This window comes from Panthera uncia, unplaced genomic scaffold (assembly GCF_023721935.1).
Source record: "Panthera uncia isolate 11264 unplaced genomic scaffold, Puncia_PCG_1.0 HiC_scaffold_161, whole genome shotgun sequence".
NCBI lineage: Eukaryota > Metazoa > Chordata > Mammalia > Carnivora > Felidae > Panthera > Panthera uncia.
In genome coordinates, this window is record NW_026058261.1 from 69,159 (window position 1) to 86,801 (window position 17,643).

Sequence of the window (17,643 nt, forward strand, 5' to 3'; positions counted from 1 at the left end):
TGTCAGCACAGAGCCCGATGCGGGGCTCGAACTCACAGACCATGAGATCATGACCTGAGCCGAAGTCGGACGCTCAACTGACTGAGCCACCCAGGCGCCCCAATGTCATATTTCTTTTAAGAAAACATATGTGTCTATTTTTTCAAACAGGTACTATTTACAAACCTCATTCATTTTTTCTTCAAATTCAGCCAATGCCTTGGAGCCTTTCTTTTTCTTCTCTAGTTGTTCTTTCACTTCTTCCCTTAATAAAATAGACACATAAGTTTTCAAGCAATTCAAATTAGAGATGAATACTTACAAACAAAACCAAAATTTCGTAAATAAAAAAATATTAGTATCCTAATAAACTTCCATTCCAGTGTTGACACATTTTAAAGCTCTTTGTTCATAGCCTTATAAGTCAATTATCATTAACACAGTCTTTCAAATAACACTGATTATTCCTTTCCCAAACATGGATTACAAGAGCTAATACACCAAACATTTGAGCACTGTTTTCAATACATTTTCCTTTAATCCTTACAACAATCCTGTGAGAAAACACAGTATTATTACACCAATTTTACAGATACGAAGCAAAGCTTGAGGCAGGTAAGAAATCTGCCTAGGGTCCCAAAGCTGATAGTTTCAGTGTTAGGGAGAGCTAAGGTCTATTTAAACTACTAAATTTTATTATTAAACATCTATTTTACAATGCACCTCTCATACTGCACAGAAGAGTTGGTACAACATGCCTGATTGCTAATTCTCAGAATGGCCTGCTTACAAGTTTGGCCCTGGCTGGCATCTGGGAACTTGGATTTTGAAGGCTCCTTACCATTCCGTTAAGAGTGGCTCACTGTGCCTATCTGTACAAATACTACTGCTTAGGCTGAACCTATACTTCAGGGAGTCTGGGATTTTGGGATCTGATAGGGAGAGGCTGACTAGTCCCCAGTAAAAACACTGGGCACACTGAGTCTCTAATGAACTCCCCTGGTTGGCAACATCTCATGTATGTTAACACAACTCATTGCTGTGGGGGTTAAGCACATTCCATGTGACTATATAGGAAGAAGCCTTGGAAGCCTGAGCCCAATCTCCCCTGGACTTCACCCCATGCAACTTTTCTCTTTGCTGATTGTGGCTGGTACTCTTTCAGTGTAATAAGTCTTACCCAAGAGTACAACTATCTGGGAGTCCTTCTAGCAAATTACACAACTGAAGGGCTATCTTGGGGGACTCTGATACACACATAATATACTTTCTCGAGCACTTCCCCTTAAAGTTCATTTCTTCTCACCAATTTTGAAGGTAAAATGTATTTTGTTTTGGGATAATTTTCTGGTATGCTGCAACAGTCAACAACAGCATTCATGAAAACTCTAAGAGGCAGACATGGCTTACTTTCTATTTAACTCAAAGGAAGAGTCCTTGTTACATATAAGCACAACTTTCAACCATAGTTATCCAGCTTTTAGGGGCACTTACAAGCATTATGAAGCTAACAACTCTGAAACTTGTCATAAGTTATCTCAGGAGCCTGATATTTAATAATAAGACGTACTAAAAAAAAAGTAAGGCCAGTGCTGTGATGCTTTATTTACAAATAATCAGAGTTACTCAATGAGGGCAAATAAAAACCCAAAAAACAATTTAAAACAAAAATTTTTAAATGGGAAATTCAACTTATTGAAAAGCCATCAGGTAAGAATAGAAACATGGCTTAACATTATCCTTCCTAACACCTACTTACACTTCAATGAAGGGCGAGATTAGTCAAACCTACCATTTTAAATAGCTTAAAACTGCAAGCTTAAGGTCTCTTTTAGGGGATAGAGAAGAGATTGATATGAAAGGTTAACTGCTAGCTCTTTAGCTACACAGGGTGGTGGCTTCTCAAATATTTGTTCTATGCTCATGCATGATGCGTGTATTTCATACATTGAAAAGAAAGCACCAATGAATATCACTTCAAAAAATTATGTATCTGACAACTGCTTTGCAATCAATTAAAACTGTAACAGTAACCTTTAAAAAATCTATGAAAATCTTATAAATGGTTAAATTGTTACACATATACCAGGTAGGCCTTGGTCGATTCAGATAATCTTGGATTGTTGGCCCTGAAGACTGGATTGGACCCCTGGATCTGGCCATTGCTATTGGGTTCATATAGGCCTTGAGGAAAGAACAAAAATTAACTCAATTAAAAAAAAAAAAAATCAAAAATGCAAATGTTCACTTACTCACCAAGCAATTTTTATTATAAATGCATACTATGTCCAACTAAGCATGTATAATCTAACCAGAGTTTTCATTACAAAAAAAATTAATACTCTATTAAGTCTCAGAAGTTCAGGAGATGAATCATATCACTATTACATAGAAAAAAAATTTTTTGTACCAGAGATTTAAAATTAAAAAAAAATTTTTTTAATGCTTATTTATTTCTGAAAGAGAGGGAGAGAGAGAGAGGGAGACACAGTGCGAAAGGGGGAGGGTCAGAGAGAGAGGGAGACAGAGAATCTGAAGCAGGCTCTAGGCTCTGAGCTGTCAGCACAGAGCCTAATGCGGGACTCGAACTCACAAACGCGAGATCATGACAGGAGCTGAAGTCAGACACTTAAGTGACTGAGCCACCCAGGTGTCACCCCACCTTTTTTTTTTTTTTTTAACTTTTTTAACGTTTATTTATTTTTTTGAGACAGGGTGAGACAGAGCATGAACGGAGGGAGGGTCAGAGAGAGAGAGAGACACAGAATTTGAAGCAGGCTCCAGGCTCTGAGCTGTCAGCACAGAGCCTGACGTGGGGCTCGAACTCACAGAACTCACAGACCGTGAGATCATGACCTGAGCTGAAGTCGGATGCTTAACCAACTGAGCCACCCAGGCTCCCCCCCCACCTTTTTTTTTAAACTAGAGATTTAATAAAAATAATAATGATACCTCTTTCTTACTGTAAGATAATTTTATGTTTTCTCCTAAAGCCCAATAACCCCATGAGATGGTAACACTATGCTTACTGGCAAATTAAGAAACTTGGTTGCAAAATAATTAAAGATCTAACTTTATTTTTTTTTTAAGTGGTGTATTTATTTTTGAGAGAGGAGAGACGGAGCGGGGGAGGGGCAGAGAGTGAGAGTGGGGGAGGGGCAGAGAGAGGGGGGAAGGAATAGAGACTACCAAGTAGGCTCCATGCCCAGTGGGGAGCCTGATGTGGGGCTCCATCCCAGGAGAGCGAGATCATGACCTGAGTGGATATCAAGAGTCAGATGCTTAACCAACTGAGTCACCCAGGTGTCCCAAAGATCGAACTTTAAATTCATCACTTATTCTACTATATCTTTTATCTCAGGAAATAAATACTATGCCATACTGATGGCAATTTTACTTGCCAATTGTTAACGTCAAATATTAAATTATGGACAGACAACAAAAGAAAAAAAAACAGCAGGACTTCACCAACATTAAAATATCTGTTTATTGGGGTGCCTGGGTGGCCAGTCGGTTAAGCATCTGACTTTGGTTCAGGTCACGATCTCACAGTTTGTGAGTTGGAGCCCTGCACCGGCCTCTGTACTGACAGCTCAGAGCCTGAAGCCTGCTTCAGATTCTGTGTCTCCCTCTCTCTCTGCCCCTCCTTTGCTTCTGCTCTTGCTTTCTCTCTCAAAATAAATAAACTTAAAAAAAAAAAAATCTGTGTATCAAAGAACACTATCAAGAATGAAAAGACAATCCACAGAATGGGAGAAAGTATTTGCAACTCACAGATCTGACAAGGAATTAATATCCAGAATGCCTAAAGAAATCATACAACAGCAAAAAACTCTAACAACCCAATTAAAAAATGTACAAAGGACTTATATAAACATTTCTCTAAAGAAGATATTCAAATGTCCAATAGCACATGAAGAGATGTTCAACTCCCTAGTCACTGTCCCAACCAATGACACTGACAATCCATTAATGCAAATCACGATGCAAATGCAAAGAAAATGCAAATCAAGATGCATCAATGCAAGATGCCACCTTGCATAAGAATGAAATTCTTAAACATGCTACAATATGGATGAACCGTGGAAACATGCTAAGTGAAATAATCCAGATATAAAAGGCCAAATACTGTATGATTCAACTTATATGAGGTATCTAGAATAAACAAATTATGGATAGAGATAGAAAGTAAAAAGGTTTCCAGGGGCTGGAGGGGAACAAATGACTGAGAATTACTCTTTAACGGGTACAAAGTTTCTTATCTGGGATGCTGAAAAAGTTCTGGAGGGGGCAACTGGGTGGCTCAGTCAGTTGATCATCTGGGTCAAATTTCGGCTCAGGTCATGCATGACCTCATGGTTCATAGGTTTGAACCCTGAGTCAGGCTCTGTTCTGACAGCATGGGACCTGCTTGGGAGTCTCTCTGCCCCTTTCCCCCCCACACACATGTGTGCCCTCTCTCTCTAATAAACTTTAAAAAAAATAGTTCTGGAAATGGACAGTGGTAACACTTGTACAACATTGTGAATATATTAATGCCACTGACAAACACTTAAAAATGGCTAAGACAATGAACTTTATGTTATGTTTATTTTTACACAATAAGGAACTCTACAAAAATCAAATTCTGCTGTCTATACTGAACTTACTATGACAGAAAAACACATTTTTAGATACTTAAAAAAAAAAAAACATATCCAGACAAAATAAAGCAGGTTTCTTTATTAATGACACTATCTAGCAAAGAGATACTGTTTTATTAAAATTAACTGTCCAACATATATAAAATTTGGTCTTTAAATTAGTGTCAACTCCTTGATCCTCATATTTGGTTTTCCAAATTTAATCCAAGTCAACAATCATTTATAAAAACTCTTCCACTGTTTAAACAAAAAGAATTCTGGTCAAAAATGACTATTATCAACATTGATTTTAAGGCCTTAAACTTAAGACTTAATATTCCAAAAGAAGTGAAAGAATGTATTTGTTGCATTTTATTTAACAAAAACCCTTGAAAATAACCAACATTTCCCACCCTCAAAACAAGTATGAGTTATATTATTTCCAGATTTCTCTGGCAGATCAAACAACATAAAACTACTATAAACAGTACAAACTGAGAACTAGTCCCATTCAACCGGATACTGCCTAATTAATTACGTGGGATGAAAAAATCCATTAACATAATTTTCTTCCATGCAGGAATTAATGCTAGAACTCCTAATGTCAGGCATGTTTACAGAGTCAGGGCTAGATGTGAATATCAAATCCAACTCAAGAGAGAGGCATATAGTGACATTCTTTACATCAACTGTTATGTCTTTGAGTATTTCAATCAACTGCCTCTGCTGAGAATTTCACTCAGTTCATGTAGTTCATGTGGAAATATGACAACCAATGGAAGATGCAATAGAGGAACTGTGGCCCAAATAATGACACTGACAATCCTAATAACCAGAAGCAAATATATGTGCAAAGCTAAGTTCATCATTTTTAAAACAGGAGATATCTATCACCTTCCCATTTCTTTGGTCCTATGTCATAATTTTAGTAGCACTTACCAGTAAAATATCTTAAGTTTAAAACTGTAAAAACTGTTTATTTCCAAAGAATGCAAATATATACAAGGATGTTCAAAACTAAATTACTAAAATAGGGAAAACTGAAAACACCCAAAGAGCCATCAAATTGAGATTCATTAATTATATATTAAAATATACCTTCAAAATGAAATACTATGTAGCCATAAAAAGAGAGATCTATAGTTTCTGATATGGAAAGATGTCTGAGATTTCCTAAATGTGAAGCAAAAGCAGGTTGCCAAAATATAAGATGCCATTTTAATGAACAACTATAGATTTTTAAAAAATCTAGATGCATTAGGGGGCCTGGGTGGCTCAGTCAGTTTAAGCATCCGACTTCAGCCAAAGTCATCATCTTGGGGTTCGTGAGTTCGAGCCCTGTGTCAGGCTCCGTGCTGACAGCTCAGACTCTGGAGCCTGCTTCAGATTCTACATCTGCCTCTCTCTACCCTTCCCCTGCTCATGCTCTGTCTCTCTATACCAAAAAAATGAATAAAACATACCCTGGAAAAAAATTTTTTTTTTAATTTTTTTTTTTTAACGTTTATTTATTTTTGGGACAGAGAGAGACAGAGCATGAACGGGGGAGGGGCAGAGAGAGAGGGAGACACAGAATCGGAAGCAGGCTCCAGGCTCTGAGCCATCAGCCCAGAGCCTGACACGGGGCTCGAACTCACAGACCGCGAGATCGTGACCTGAGCTGAAGTCGGACGCTTAACCGACGGAGCCACCCAGGCGCCCCAATGGAAAAATTTTTTAAAAATAACAATTCATTACCTTTATAAATGAAAAAAATCAAAAAAACTACACACAAACATTATCATAATAATAAAGGTAAACAAAATGAGAAAAATTCACTCACAATACTGCCACTCCAATTCCAAGAGCTGAACTGTTTTCAAGTAAAAATTCACAAACAGTACAGTGACAACTTATCACTTTAATTAAAAAAAATTGGGGGGCGCTTGACCAGTTCAGTCAGTAGAGCATGTGACTCTTAATCTCAAGGTCATGAGTTCAAGCCCCACTTTAGGCATACGGCCTACTTAAAAAAAAATTGTAACACATTCACCATGTTTTATAGTCTTCAAATATACTCGCATGTATCTTAAAAGTACATTAACATTTTTTTGTTATGTCTACTGTGAAATTGCTTCCCTCAAGTACATACAGTCTGTCTTACGGTTTACTTTTCAGAGGAAAATTAAATAGTAAAGTAGTATATTCACATCCTAAGACTATTAATCACAGACAACTTATGATACAATTACAAGAGCTATCATTGTCTATGTAATAGGCTTAACATAAGCTTTTGATTATAAACACTATCCTTAGTTCGCTTAAGTACACTCCAAATATCTCAATTATTTATTTCAACTATAACAGTAATATTTATTTTATTTTTTTTTTTAATTTTTTTTTTCAACGTTTTTTATTTATTTTTGGGACAGAGAGAGACAGAGCATGAACGGGGGAGGGGCAGAGAGAGAGGGAGACACAGAATCGGAAACAGGCTCCAGGCTCCGAGCCATCAGCCCAGAGCCTGACGCGGGGCTCGAACTCACGGACCGCGAGATCGTGACCTGGCTGAAGTCGGACGCTTAACCGACTGCGCCACCCAGGCGCCCCAGTAATATTTATTTTAAAAAACAGCAAAGGGCACCTGGGTGGCTCAGTTTCTCAAGCATCCAGGTCTTGGTCTCAGCTCAGGTCATAAGCCCCTCATTGGGGGGCTCTGAGCTGACAGCAGGGAGCCTGCTTGGGATTTTCTCTCTCCCTCTCTCTCTGCCCTTCCCCTGCTCATGTGAGCACTCTCAAAACAAATAAAACTTTTTTAAAAATAGCAATATTTATTAAAGACATCTTATATGCCAGGCTCCTTGCAAAAACACTTGATGGTCTGTGCTCATAATCAATAAGCAACAGTGCTTCTTTTTACTATGAACAGAAAGGCTTTTAAAACAAAAAAATTAATTTTACAAAGATAAAGCCTTTTTGCTTATTATGCAGCAGTGTTAAAAACAATGTTCTTAACATTAAGGGGCTGGGTGGTTAGGCACCAGTTAAAACACAGAAATTGTGCAATTTCTTGAACTGTCTCACTATGACTTAATCACATTAAATGCTGTGACCTTACAAATCAAATACTTGTATTCATATATAACTAGAATTGTCTGTGGCTCCAAACTGCTGCATGAGTTTGGTAACAAAGCAATTTGTTTTTGAAATTCAGGATAGCAAATCAAACTGAAGGAATAGGTAAGTGGGCAGGTACTGAAAAGAGCAATGTGAGAACAAAATGTGCAGAACTTCATTTGTTACTTTGATTACCTATTTTTACCTAGAGGATACATCTGTTTTAGAGGGCACAAAGTAACCAAATAGAACATGAAACTTCTGGAAAACAATGAGGACAAAGGGTGGCCATTATGAATTTAACAGCTCTTCATAAATCTTGAGAACTAAAATGTTCAGTTAAAAAAATAACTGTTCAAGAATGTACAATACCTAGAATGAACCCTAATGTAAAGTACGGACTTCAGGTGAAAATGATGTGGCCAGATAGGTTCATCAACTATAACAACGCCCTGCAGAGCAGGGTTGCAAGTAGGGAGAGGCTGTGCGTAACTGTGCACATGGAATATATGGGAACTCTCTGCACTTACAGCTCAATTTTGCTGTGATTTCAAAACCACTCTGAAAAATCTATTTTTTTAAAGATTTTATTTTTAAGTCATCTCTACACCCAACGTGGGGTCAAACTTACAACCCTGAGATCAAGAGTCTCATGCTCTACTGACTGAGCCAGCCAGCCAGGCACCCCAGAGTAAGTCTTTTTTCAACGTTTTTTTTTTTTTTTTTTTTAATTTATTTTTGGGACAGAGAGAGACAGAGCATGAATGGGGGAGGGGCAGAGAGAGAGGGAGACACAGAATCGGAAACAGGCTCCAGGCTCTGAGCCATCAGCCCAGAGCCTGACGCGGGGCTCGAACTCACGGACCGTGAGATCGTGACCTGGCTGAAGTCGGACGCTTAACCGACTGCGCCACCCAGGCGCCCCGAGTAAGTCTTTAAAAAACAACAAAAACAACAACAAAACTTTCAACCTGGACTTTATGGTTTTTTTAGAAAGCAACTCTATCATCTTTAGAACTATGAATTTACCATCAATGTATGAAGAAAAACATGTCATTATTTTCAGAGGCAAACATTCATTTTATTTAAAACCAAGAGTTATAATGGGGTGCCTGGGTGGCTCAGTCCACTGAACTCTTGATTTCAGCTGGGGTTGTGGTGTCACAGTTGTAGGATCAAGCCCTGCACCAGGCTCCACACTGGGCATGGAGCCTGCTTGGGATTCTCTCTCTCCCTTCTCTTTGCCCATCCCCCGCTCATGTGTGTGCTCTCTCTCTCAAAACGAACAAACAAATAAACAAACATTTAAAAAAAAATCTAAAAGTTATGATCTACTGAACTAAGTACCAAATGACCCAAGTTTTGGTCCCAGTTTAAACAGTTCCATCTATGGTCAACTATCTTTGAAAAAGTAGGAAAGAATCAACAAATGGTGCTGGGCATCACCACACAGAACATACAGAATAAACCTGGACCACTTTCCTACACATACACAAAAATAAATTCAAATGTGTGACACGAAACAATCAAAATCCTAGAGAAGAATACAGGCAGCAACTTCTCTGACCTTGGCTATAGCAACTTCTTACGAGACACACTGTCCCAGGAGGCAAGGAAAACAAAAGCAAACATGAACTACTGGGACTTCATCAAGATAAAAAGCTTTTGCACAGGGAAGGAAACAATCAACAAAACTAAAAGGCAGCCTACAGAACTGGAGAAGATAATTGCAAATGACATATCTGATAAAGGGTTAGTATCCAAAATCTATAAAGAAGTTATCAAACTCAACACCCCAAAACACATAATTCAGTTAAGAAATGGGCAGAAGACATGAATAGACATTTTTCCAAAGAAGACATCCAGATGGCTAACATGCACATGAAAAGATGCTCAACATCACTCATCATAAGGTAAATACAAATCAAAACCACAATGAGATACCACCTCACACCTGTCATAAGGGCTAAAATTAACACAGGAAACAACAGATGTTGAGGATGCAGAAAAAGGGGAACCCTCTAACACTGTTGCTGGGAATGCAAACTGGTGCAGCCACTCTGCAAAACAGTATGGAGGTCCCTCAAAAAGTTAAAAATAGAACTACGCTATGGACCCAGCAATTGCACTACTAGGTATTTACCCAAAGGATACAAAAATACAGATTCGAAGGGGTATGTTCTCCTTGAGCATTATCAACAATAGCCAATGGATAAAGAAGATGTCTCTCTCTCTCTCTCTCTCTCTCTCTCTCTCTCTCTCACACACACACACACACACACACACACACACACAGGAATATTACTCAGCCATCAAAAAGAAAGAAATCTTGCCATTTGCAACAACATGGATGGTGATAGACTCTATTATGCTAAGCGAAATAAGTCAATCAGAGAAAGACAAATACCATATGATTTCACTCTTATGTGGAACTTAAAAAACAAAACAGATGAACATATGGGAAGGGGGTTAAAAAGAGAAGGAAATGGGAACCTGGATGGTTCAGTCGGTTAAGCATCCGACTTTGGCTCAGGTCATGATCTCATGCTCGTGAGTTTGAGCCCCACATCTGGCTCTGTGCGGACAGCTGGGAGCCTGGAGGCTGCTTCGGATTGTTTCCCTCTCTCTTAGCCCCTCCCCCAATCACATACACTCTCTCTCCCTCTCCTTCTCTCTCAAAAATAAACATTAAAAAAGAGAGAGAGAGAGGGAAACAAACCATAAGAAACTCTTAATGAAAGATAATAAAACCGAGGGTTGATGGAGGGAGGTGGGGGATGGGCTAAACCTGTGATGGGTATTAAGCAGGGCACTTGTTATGATGAGCACTAGGTATTATACTTAAGTGCTGAGTCACTAAATTCTACTCCTGAAATCAGTATGATACTATATGTTAACTAACCAGAATTTAAATAAAAATTTGGAAGAAAAAAAGTTCCGTCTCCTCCTCCATGCAACGAGAACACAAAATTAGACAATCTCTCTTCTAAATCTTAATTTCATGTTTTCATTCCCACCTTTAAAATTTTTTTAATGTTATTTGTGAGAGAGAGAGAGAGAGAGAGAGAGAGCACGCGCAGGGGAGGGGCAGAGAGAGAGGGAAACAAAGAATCTGAAACAGTTGGGTCCAGGCTCTGAGCTGTCAGCACAAAGCCCGACGGGGGGGCTCAAACTCATGAACCTCGAGATCATGACCTGAGCCAAAGTCAGACACTCAAATGACTAAGCCACCCAGGCATCCCTCTTTTCCACTTTTTAACTGCAAATAAAATGTTACCAGAACACTCTATGCTACAAAAGCATACCAACTAATAAGTAGAGCCCAGAGTTATTATCAAAATGTTCTAGTAAAATGAAGCTAATCTGAAAAGTTTCAAATGCTTTAAAGGTATGTGTAAAGCAACACTTCTAAGTAAAACAAAGACAAAACATCTTAGGCCTCTATATGAAACCATATCCCAGGTCTGGTGATTTCTAAATTTTCAAGTCCACAGTTTAAAGAGTCAAAACACTCTGAACACCTCAAACCTAATAAGGATGCTCCATCAGCACACCATTTCAACCCTATGAGAAACTGGATACCACAAGGTCTGACCCACAGCCGGGAAAGCAGGAGAAAAGAACATTCCTTAACATTGTAATCAAAGTTCACCACTGTGGTTCCTAAACATCTCTGATTATGAGTAGTATATAAAATTAAAACAAATGTTTTGAAGAAATGTCACCGTATCATAAAAGTAAAGCTCTTTTAGTAGCCCTCCCAACCCAAAAAGGCAATAATCATTGAATATAAAAGTTCATTAAATTTGGTACATTAACTCTTTTTTAACGTTTATTTATTTTTTTGAGATACAGGGACAGAGCATGAGCGAGGAGGAGTACAGACAGAGAGAGAGAGGCACAGAATCCAAAGCAGGCTCCAGGTACTGAGCTGTCAGCACAGAGCCCGATATGGGGCTGGAACCCACCAACCACAGATCATGACCTGAACCAAAGTCGGACACTTAAGCGACAGAGCCACCCAGGCACCCCAATTTAGTACACTAACTTTAACTGCATTTATTTTTTTTCATTTTGCTGCTCGGTGGTTAAAAGTCGATCACAAATCCAGGAACTTGAAGGCTGCAACCTAAGTTTATTGTTAATCCCTAATGATTATGGCCCATCCAGTCTGATTTATAATCCGGACTTTCCAAACCAACCTAGTAGCCATCTAGAATGCCTTCTTCCCATCTCCTCCTGTCCAAAGTACCTTCTCTTTCGAATACCTTCAAGAACTTCGAAACTGCATCATCATGTTATTTCTTACATTCCTGTGTCTCTTTTATCTCATTTACTAGAACAACTTCCATGCCAAACGTTCTCTGGCCATTTGCCTTTTGCGGTTTCAACTATTCTGCAAAGCTGTGGATAACACTAATGCCCCTTTACAGAGGCTCAGAGAAGAAAAGCAACTTATCCTAGTCACCCGACCCCTGAGGGCCCCAAACTGACACTGCCATCTATACCTGACTTCAAAGGCAATTGTTTTTCACCCTTCATTCGTACACAGGTCCTACTAAGTGCCAGGAAGTGCTAGGCGCTGAGGACACGAAGCCAAATGTTTCGATCCTGGTCCTCAAACGGGAGTCTACCTGCCGCTAAAACTAGGCGCGCAGCAAGCCCAGAAAAAGGAGCTGCGCCTGAGGCCTCCGCCCCTCCATCCCACCAGCGTGCGCACGACAGGGGCGCGGAGCCAGATCTTCCATACCGGGTAGGGGGCCAGTCCCGGGGCCTCTGTGGGCCTCAGACTTACGACAAACGTACAGGAGACAGAACTCCTCCAGCCCTTGTAGCTGTAAAAACTGGGCACTGCTAGTCGGAGTACCGGAGGAAAGGGAGCTAGGAAGCACTGCCAGAAGGTGCAGCGGGGTTGAAAAAAAGAGGGGGACACGGGAAGAGGAAAGAGGGGACAGAGAGTGGGGGGCCCGAAAGCGCCAACTGCGTGCTCGGCGCACGCGCGTCTGGGGCCGACGGGGATGGGGGGAGTTGGATCTCCAGGCTCGAGGTCCGAGCGACGCTGCTGACCCTCAGGCCCCGTCGGGAAGAGCAAGGGGTTCCGCTCCCCTGCCGCCGGCCCCGCGTCGCCCCACTGTTTTCCCCACTCAGTACTCACCACTCGATTGTCCCGCTTCCCCATGGTGCAGGACTAAGCTCACAGTCAGACGCCGAGGAAGATCAAGCCAGAGAGGCGGCCGAGATGGGCCCGCCGCAGGTCCTTCTGCCTACTCCCCACCCTGCCCAGAGAGAGGCGCCTCGCGAACCTAGCGGCCGCACCCGACCACAGCGCCACCTGCCGTTGTGGAGGAGAGGAGGGCGCCGGCGATCACCGGCTTCTCCCAGGCTTCTCCTGGCCGATTCCTGTTCGTTACCACCCAGCCCCGGGCCGGCCGCCACTGCTCTTCTGTACTGCGTTCTCACCAACTCGGCTTAGACGTTTTTACTCTCTTCCATTCCTTATGCGCTGAAATCCTTACTCTAGGGGAAACAAAGATTATCCCAACGCTTACTGTGGGCTTAACATAGTGCAAGTGCTGGCGGTAAAGAGAAGACCAGGACAGACATGTTCCCTCAGAGTCCGGCCGGTGGGCAATTCATAGACTAGGTGATGGGAAGCTGGATACGGTGGACACGAAGATGATTAAAACACACCAAACCTGCTTTCAAATGGCCTATCTACAACCTGCTAGGGGATATACATACACAGAGACAACTTTATTGCACGATGTGTCATAATAACGTAAATACAGTTCTAAAACTTCAAGGGAGGTGATCTGGGTTCCAGAGAAAAAGCCAAGTATTTATCGACATGGTGAGAGCTGGGCCACTCTGGGCCCATCTAAGCACAATGTCATTAGAAAGTAATCGAAAATCAACTTTAATCTTTTTTGGACTCTTGAAAAAAGCAAAATAGGCTTATATCATTATATACATGAACACTCCTTAAAATTATCTTTCCTAGGGCGCCTGGGTGGCTGGCTCAGTCGGATGAGCGTCCAATTTAAGCTCAGGTCATGATCTCACCGCTCGTGAGTTCGAACGCTGCATGGGGCTCTTTGTTGTCAGCACAAAGCCCACTTTGGATCTTCTTCCCCCTCTCTCTCTGCCCCTTCCCCATCCGCAAGCTCTCTAAAATAAACATTAAAAAACAAAAACAAAAACACCCCTCTTTCCCAATTTCCATCTCTCTCTCCCCTTTCTCATACTGCATTGCACAACAGATGCTGCCAACTCCCATTTTCTCTCAAAAATTTTCCAAACTCTCTTAAATGCAGCCATTGGTGGTTCTACTCCCCACTAGATGTTCATTCTCCTGAGTAATTCATTTTGCTTTTTACTGTAAATTGGTCCTCTAGTCTCATTTCTCCTCCTCCTCCTCCTCCTCCTCCTCCTCCTCCTCCTCCTCTTCCATTACCCCTGATTTAAGCTGAGGACTTCCACCAAAGACAGGCTTCCCAGTATGCACAAGAGGAAGACAGGAATCTGTGAATATTAAAGTTTTTTTTTTTCATGGCTACTTTACAGTGTTTTTAATAGTCTATAAACTTCATAGATATTATTTCCAGTGCTCCAACATAAGCATTATGATATCTGTGAAAGAATACAGTTTTTCTCTTTAGCTCCTTCTTACCTTTGACTTCCTTTGGCTGGTTATACAGAGTACAGAGATTTTTAAAATATGATAATGATATAATCCAACAGAAATTTTTTTTTTGTTTCTTGTAGATGGTTCCCCCTCTGGTAATGTATACAGCACATTCCAGATGGTACATGGATGCCATGGGAGGATAGAGAAGCAGGAAAATGACCCGTAGAAATAATGAAGAAGGCCAGAGCAATTGGGAGCTCACCTGAGTGGACTCCATAAAGAAAGGGTTGGTCCTGGCCTTCTCAGGATGTAACTTACAGTGACTCAATCAGAAGAATAAAGAAATGCTTTATACCTCCTCTGTACAGTGTGATTTGCTAATAAACACATTTCCCTTCTAGCTATGGACCTATATAACCCTCCCAAATGTTGTAGACAGAACTAAGCAACTGCATTCCATTTTTCACATGAGAAAAACTGAGGCTAAGATAAGCCAGGTAATTTGCCCCAAGTCCCATAGCTAGAAAGTGGAGAAGCTGGGGCTTCAAATACAGGTGTGACAAACTTGAAAGCCTACACTTTCCTTACAATATCACACTGCCTTTGAAGGATGAGGGATAGAGAAGTGTCATTACAGGTGGATTGGGAAGGTGACAAACTCCCACAGAGGAGCTGAAATGGAAAGATACTGCAAACAGAGGGAACAGTCTGAGTAAAAGGAAAGGTAATCAGGTGTGGCAGCATAGACCAAATGTGCTAGGGGGGCGGGGAAGCAAGGCTGGAAAGGTACATTGTAGCTAGAGGCAAAGGGCCTGGAATGCTAAGGGAAGAAGTTTTATTTTATTCTGCAAAGTTTTTGAATAAAGGAATAACTTGAGCAATGATAAAACACAAAGCTCCAAATAGTGATGGTCTAATAATAATAATAATTATTATTATTATTATTATTCGCTGGTACAGGGATTTTCAACTTGAATAGCATTCAATGATTTTAACTCAAAAGGCATCTTTAACATTAAATACACTTGGACTGACTTGGATCTGTATCCATATTTAATACTGTAGTTAAATATTATATACTTTTCATTGTTGTTGTGTGGGTATATAAGAATTTCAACAACAGAGACACAGAAACCCAATCCACAAAACGCAAGTGTTCATTGTTTGAGTGGGCATATCCCTAGACTTGAGATGGAAGCATGGAGCTTTCATGTTTGAAGACATAGCCATGTGATTATCCAACTATCTTAATTGGAAAAGACAGGAAAAGACAGGAACCAAGGTAAATATCCATTACAAAGGAACTGGTAAAATAAAGTATGGTACATCCATGCAATGGCAAACTACCCAGGTATTTAGAAAGTGATGTACAGCTGTATGTACTGATATGGAAAAATAGGCATGATACATTATTAAGAGAGAAAATTTTAAAAGAGTATATAGAATATGAGAGCACGTGCATTAACAAGAGGATATATTGGTTGAACCATATGAAATTGTTGATATTTAGCAATTTCTAACCTATATGAATGGCAATCATATGGTTTAACTTATTACATATATATGCTTGAATATGTCCAGGAAAATTTCTGGAAAGTTTACACACTAAACTCTTACTGCTGGTTACTTTATAATAGTATTAGTGAGTTGAAGTGTTGGGGGGGCATATTTTTCACCATATAGCCTTCTTTTCTGATTTATTTTATTAAAATTTTGCTCAACTAATCAACTCCCCTTTCTGATTCCTCTCTCACTGTGTCAGTTCTGGATGTAATTTTACTTACACAGAGAGAAAACAGTGACCAGTAAACATGATCATCTTGTGCTTTAAACAGGTGTATTTCTCACTGCAAAAAATATAAAAAAGATACATTTTTTAAAAGATTTTGAATCATGAAAACCAAATAGCCATTCACTTTATCTATTGTCTATCTACCTGTCATCTATCTATTTATAGTCTTGCGGTCTCTCTCTTTTTTTTTTTTTAATTATCATGCTATGAATTCATAGGGAATGGGTTCCAGCAGCTCAGGCTCCTTTCCATTGGTTCTCACAAATTGTGCTTCTCTGGGTGGTGCAGGCTGTTACTTCAGTTGAACCCAAGTACCTTTCTCTTGGGCTTCCTTCTTTTTCTGATCATTTTCCTTCACACACTTCGGGAAGCTCTCTTGGCTCTTTGAGTGCTACTATGCTCGATATGTACATTAATTCTCTTGGCAAGAATCTTGCCTTTAACCTGTCTGTTTACAACAATGCCAACAGCATGCTGGGTAACACTGTAGACTCTTGCAGTTTTGCCATGGTAACGTTTCTGGGGCGTTCCTTTTTGAATAGTGCCATTCCCCTGATGTCTACAATATCACTTTTCTTGTAGATAGGCATGTATGTGGCCAAAGGAACCACTTCGTGTTTTCTGAAAAGGTCTGGAGAACATATAGCGGGTGCCTCTCCTCTTTCCCTTTGTGTTGGTCATTTTGGTGAATTACTGGAAGATGGCGATTCGTCCAAAAGGGAGCCATTTACTTTACTTACATTTCCTTTTGTAAACCCATGGTTCATTACTGTTAATGGGCAGGGGCAGTGGAAGTTACCAAGCACAGTGAGTCAGAAAGGAAAATTCCTGATGTTCATTAGAGCTTCAACTAAATCAACGTGTTACAGTTTTACTATAATTCTCCTCTTGTTCCCATCTCTATTGAGGTGACTCACAAGCTATAAAAGTTCTTTGCCAATTATTTCAGGTTGACTTTTGCTAGCAATGAAAGAGAACACCTTTAATTTAAAAAATTAACTTGATTGAGGAATACCTTACATATAATAAAATTCACCAGTTTAAAATATACAGTTTGTTGAATTTTAACAAATGCCTAGTCTATATTTTGACCATTACAGTCAAAATATAGAATGTGTTCATTTCTCTAAAAGTGCCTTTGTGCCCTCTTGCAGTTAATTCCCTTCCCTGTCTCCCAGGGTGGGAGGCTGATCTATTTTCTGTCAGTATGGTTTTTTGCCTTTTCTAGAATTTCATATCAATGCAATCAAATATGAGATATATTTTTGTGTCTGATTTCTTCCACTTAATGATACTTTTGAGATTCACCTGTGTTGTGTGTAGCAACAGTTGTCCCTTTTTATTGCTGTGTAGTATTCCACTGTACTTATAAATCACAATTTGCTCCTTCATTGACATTGTGATGGGCACTTGGATTGTTTCCAGTTTTTGCCTATTATGAATAAAGCTTCTGTGAACATTCATATATAAGTGTGTGCACATATGCTTTGATTTTCTTTGAGTAAATAACTACCAGTAGGTTGGTG

At 40.0% G+C, this 17,643-nt stretch overlaps 1 protein-coding gene across 6 annotated transcripts in view; it reads right to left on the minus strand.

Annotated features, from left to right (window-relative positions):
- Positions 1-12,996, minus strand: part of LOC125917240 (protein FAM133B) — a 30,071-nt gene extending 17,075 nt beyond the window's left edge. For 3 of the 6 annotated variants that reach the window (XM_049623490.1, XM_049623489.1, XM_049623487.1), the window contains exons 1-3: positions 12,853-12,995; positions 2,066-2,163; positions 166-244 (exon numbers count right to left, since the gene is read on the minus strand). In XM_049623490.1, coding sequence (XP_049479447.1) covers positions 166-244; positions 2,066-2,163; positions 12,853-12,876 — 201 coding nt within the window. In that variant the 5' untranslated portion in view covers positions 12,877-12,995. Of the gene's footprint in view, positions 1-165; positions 245-2,065; positions 2,164-12,503; positions 12,684-12,852 lie in introns of those variants that run through there. The other 3 variants (XM_049623486.1, XM_049623488.1, XM_049623491.1) reach the window with 3 other exon arrangements.
- Between the last annotated feature and the right edge of the window lie 4,647 nt (positions 12,997-17,643).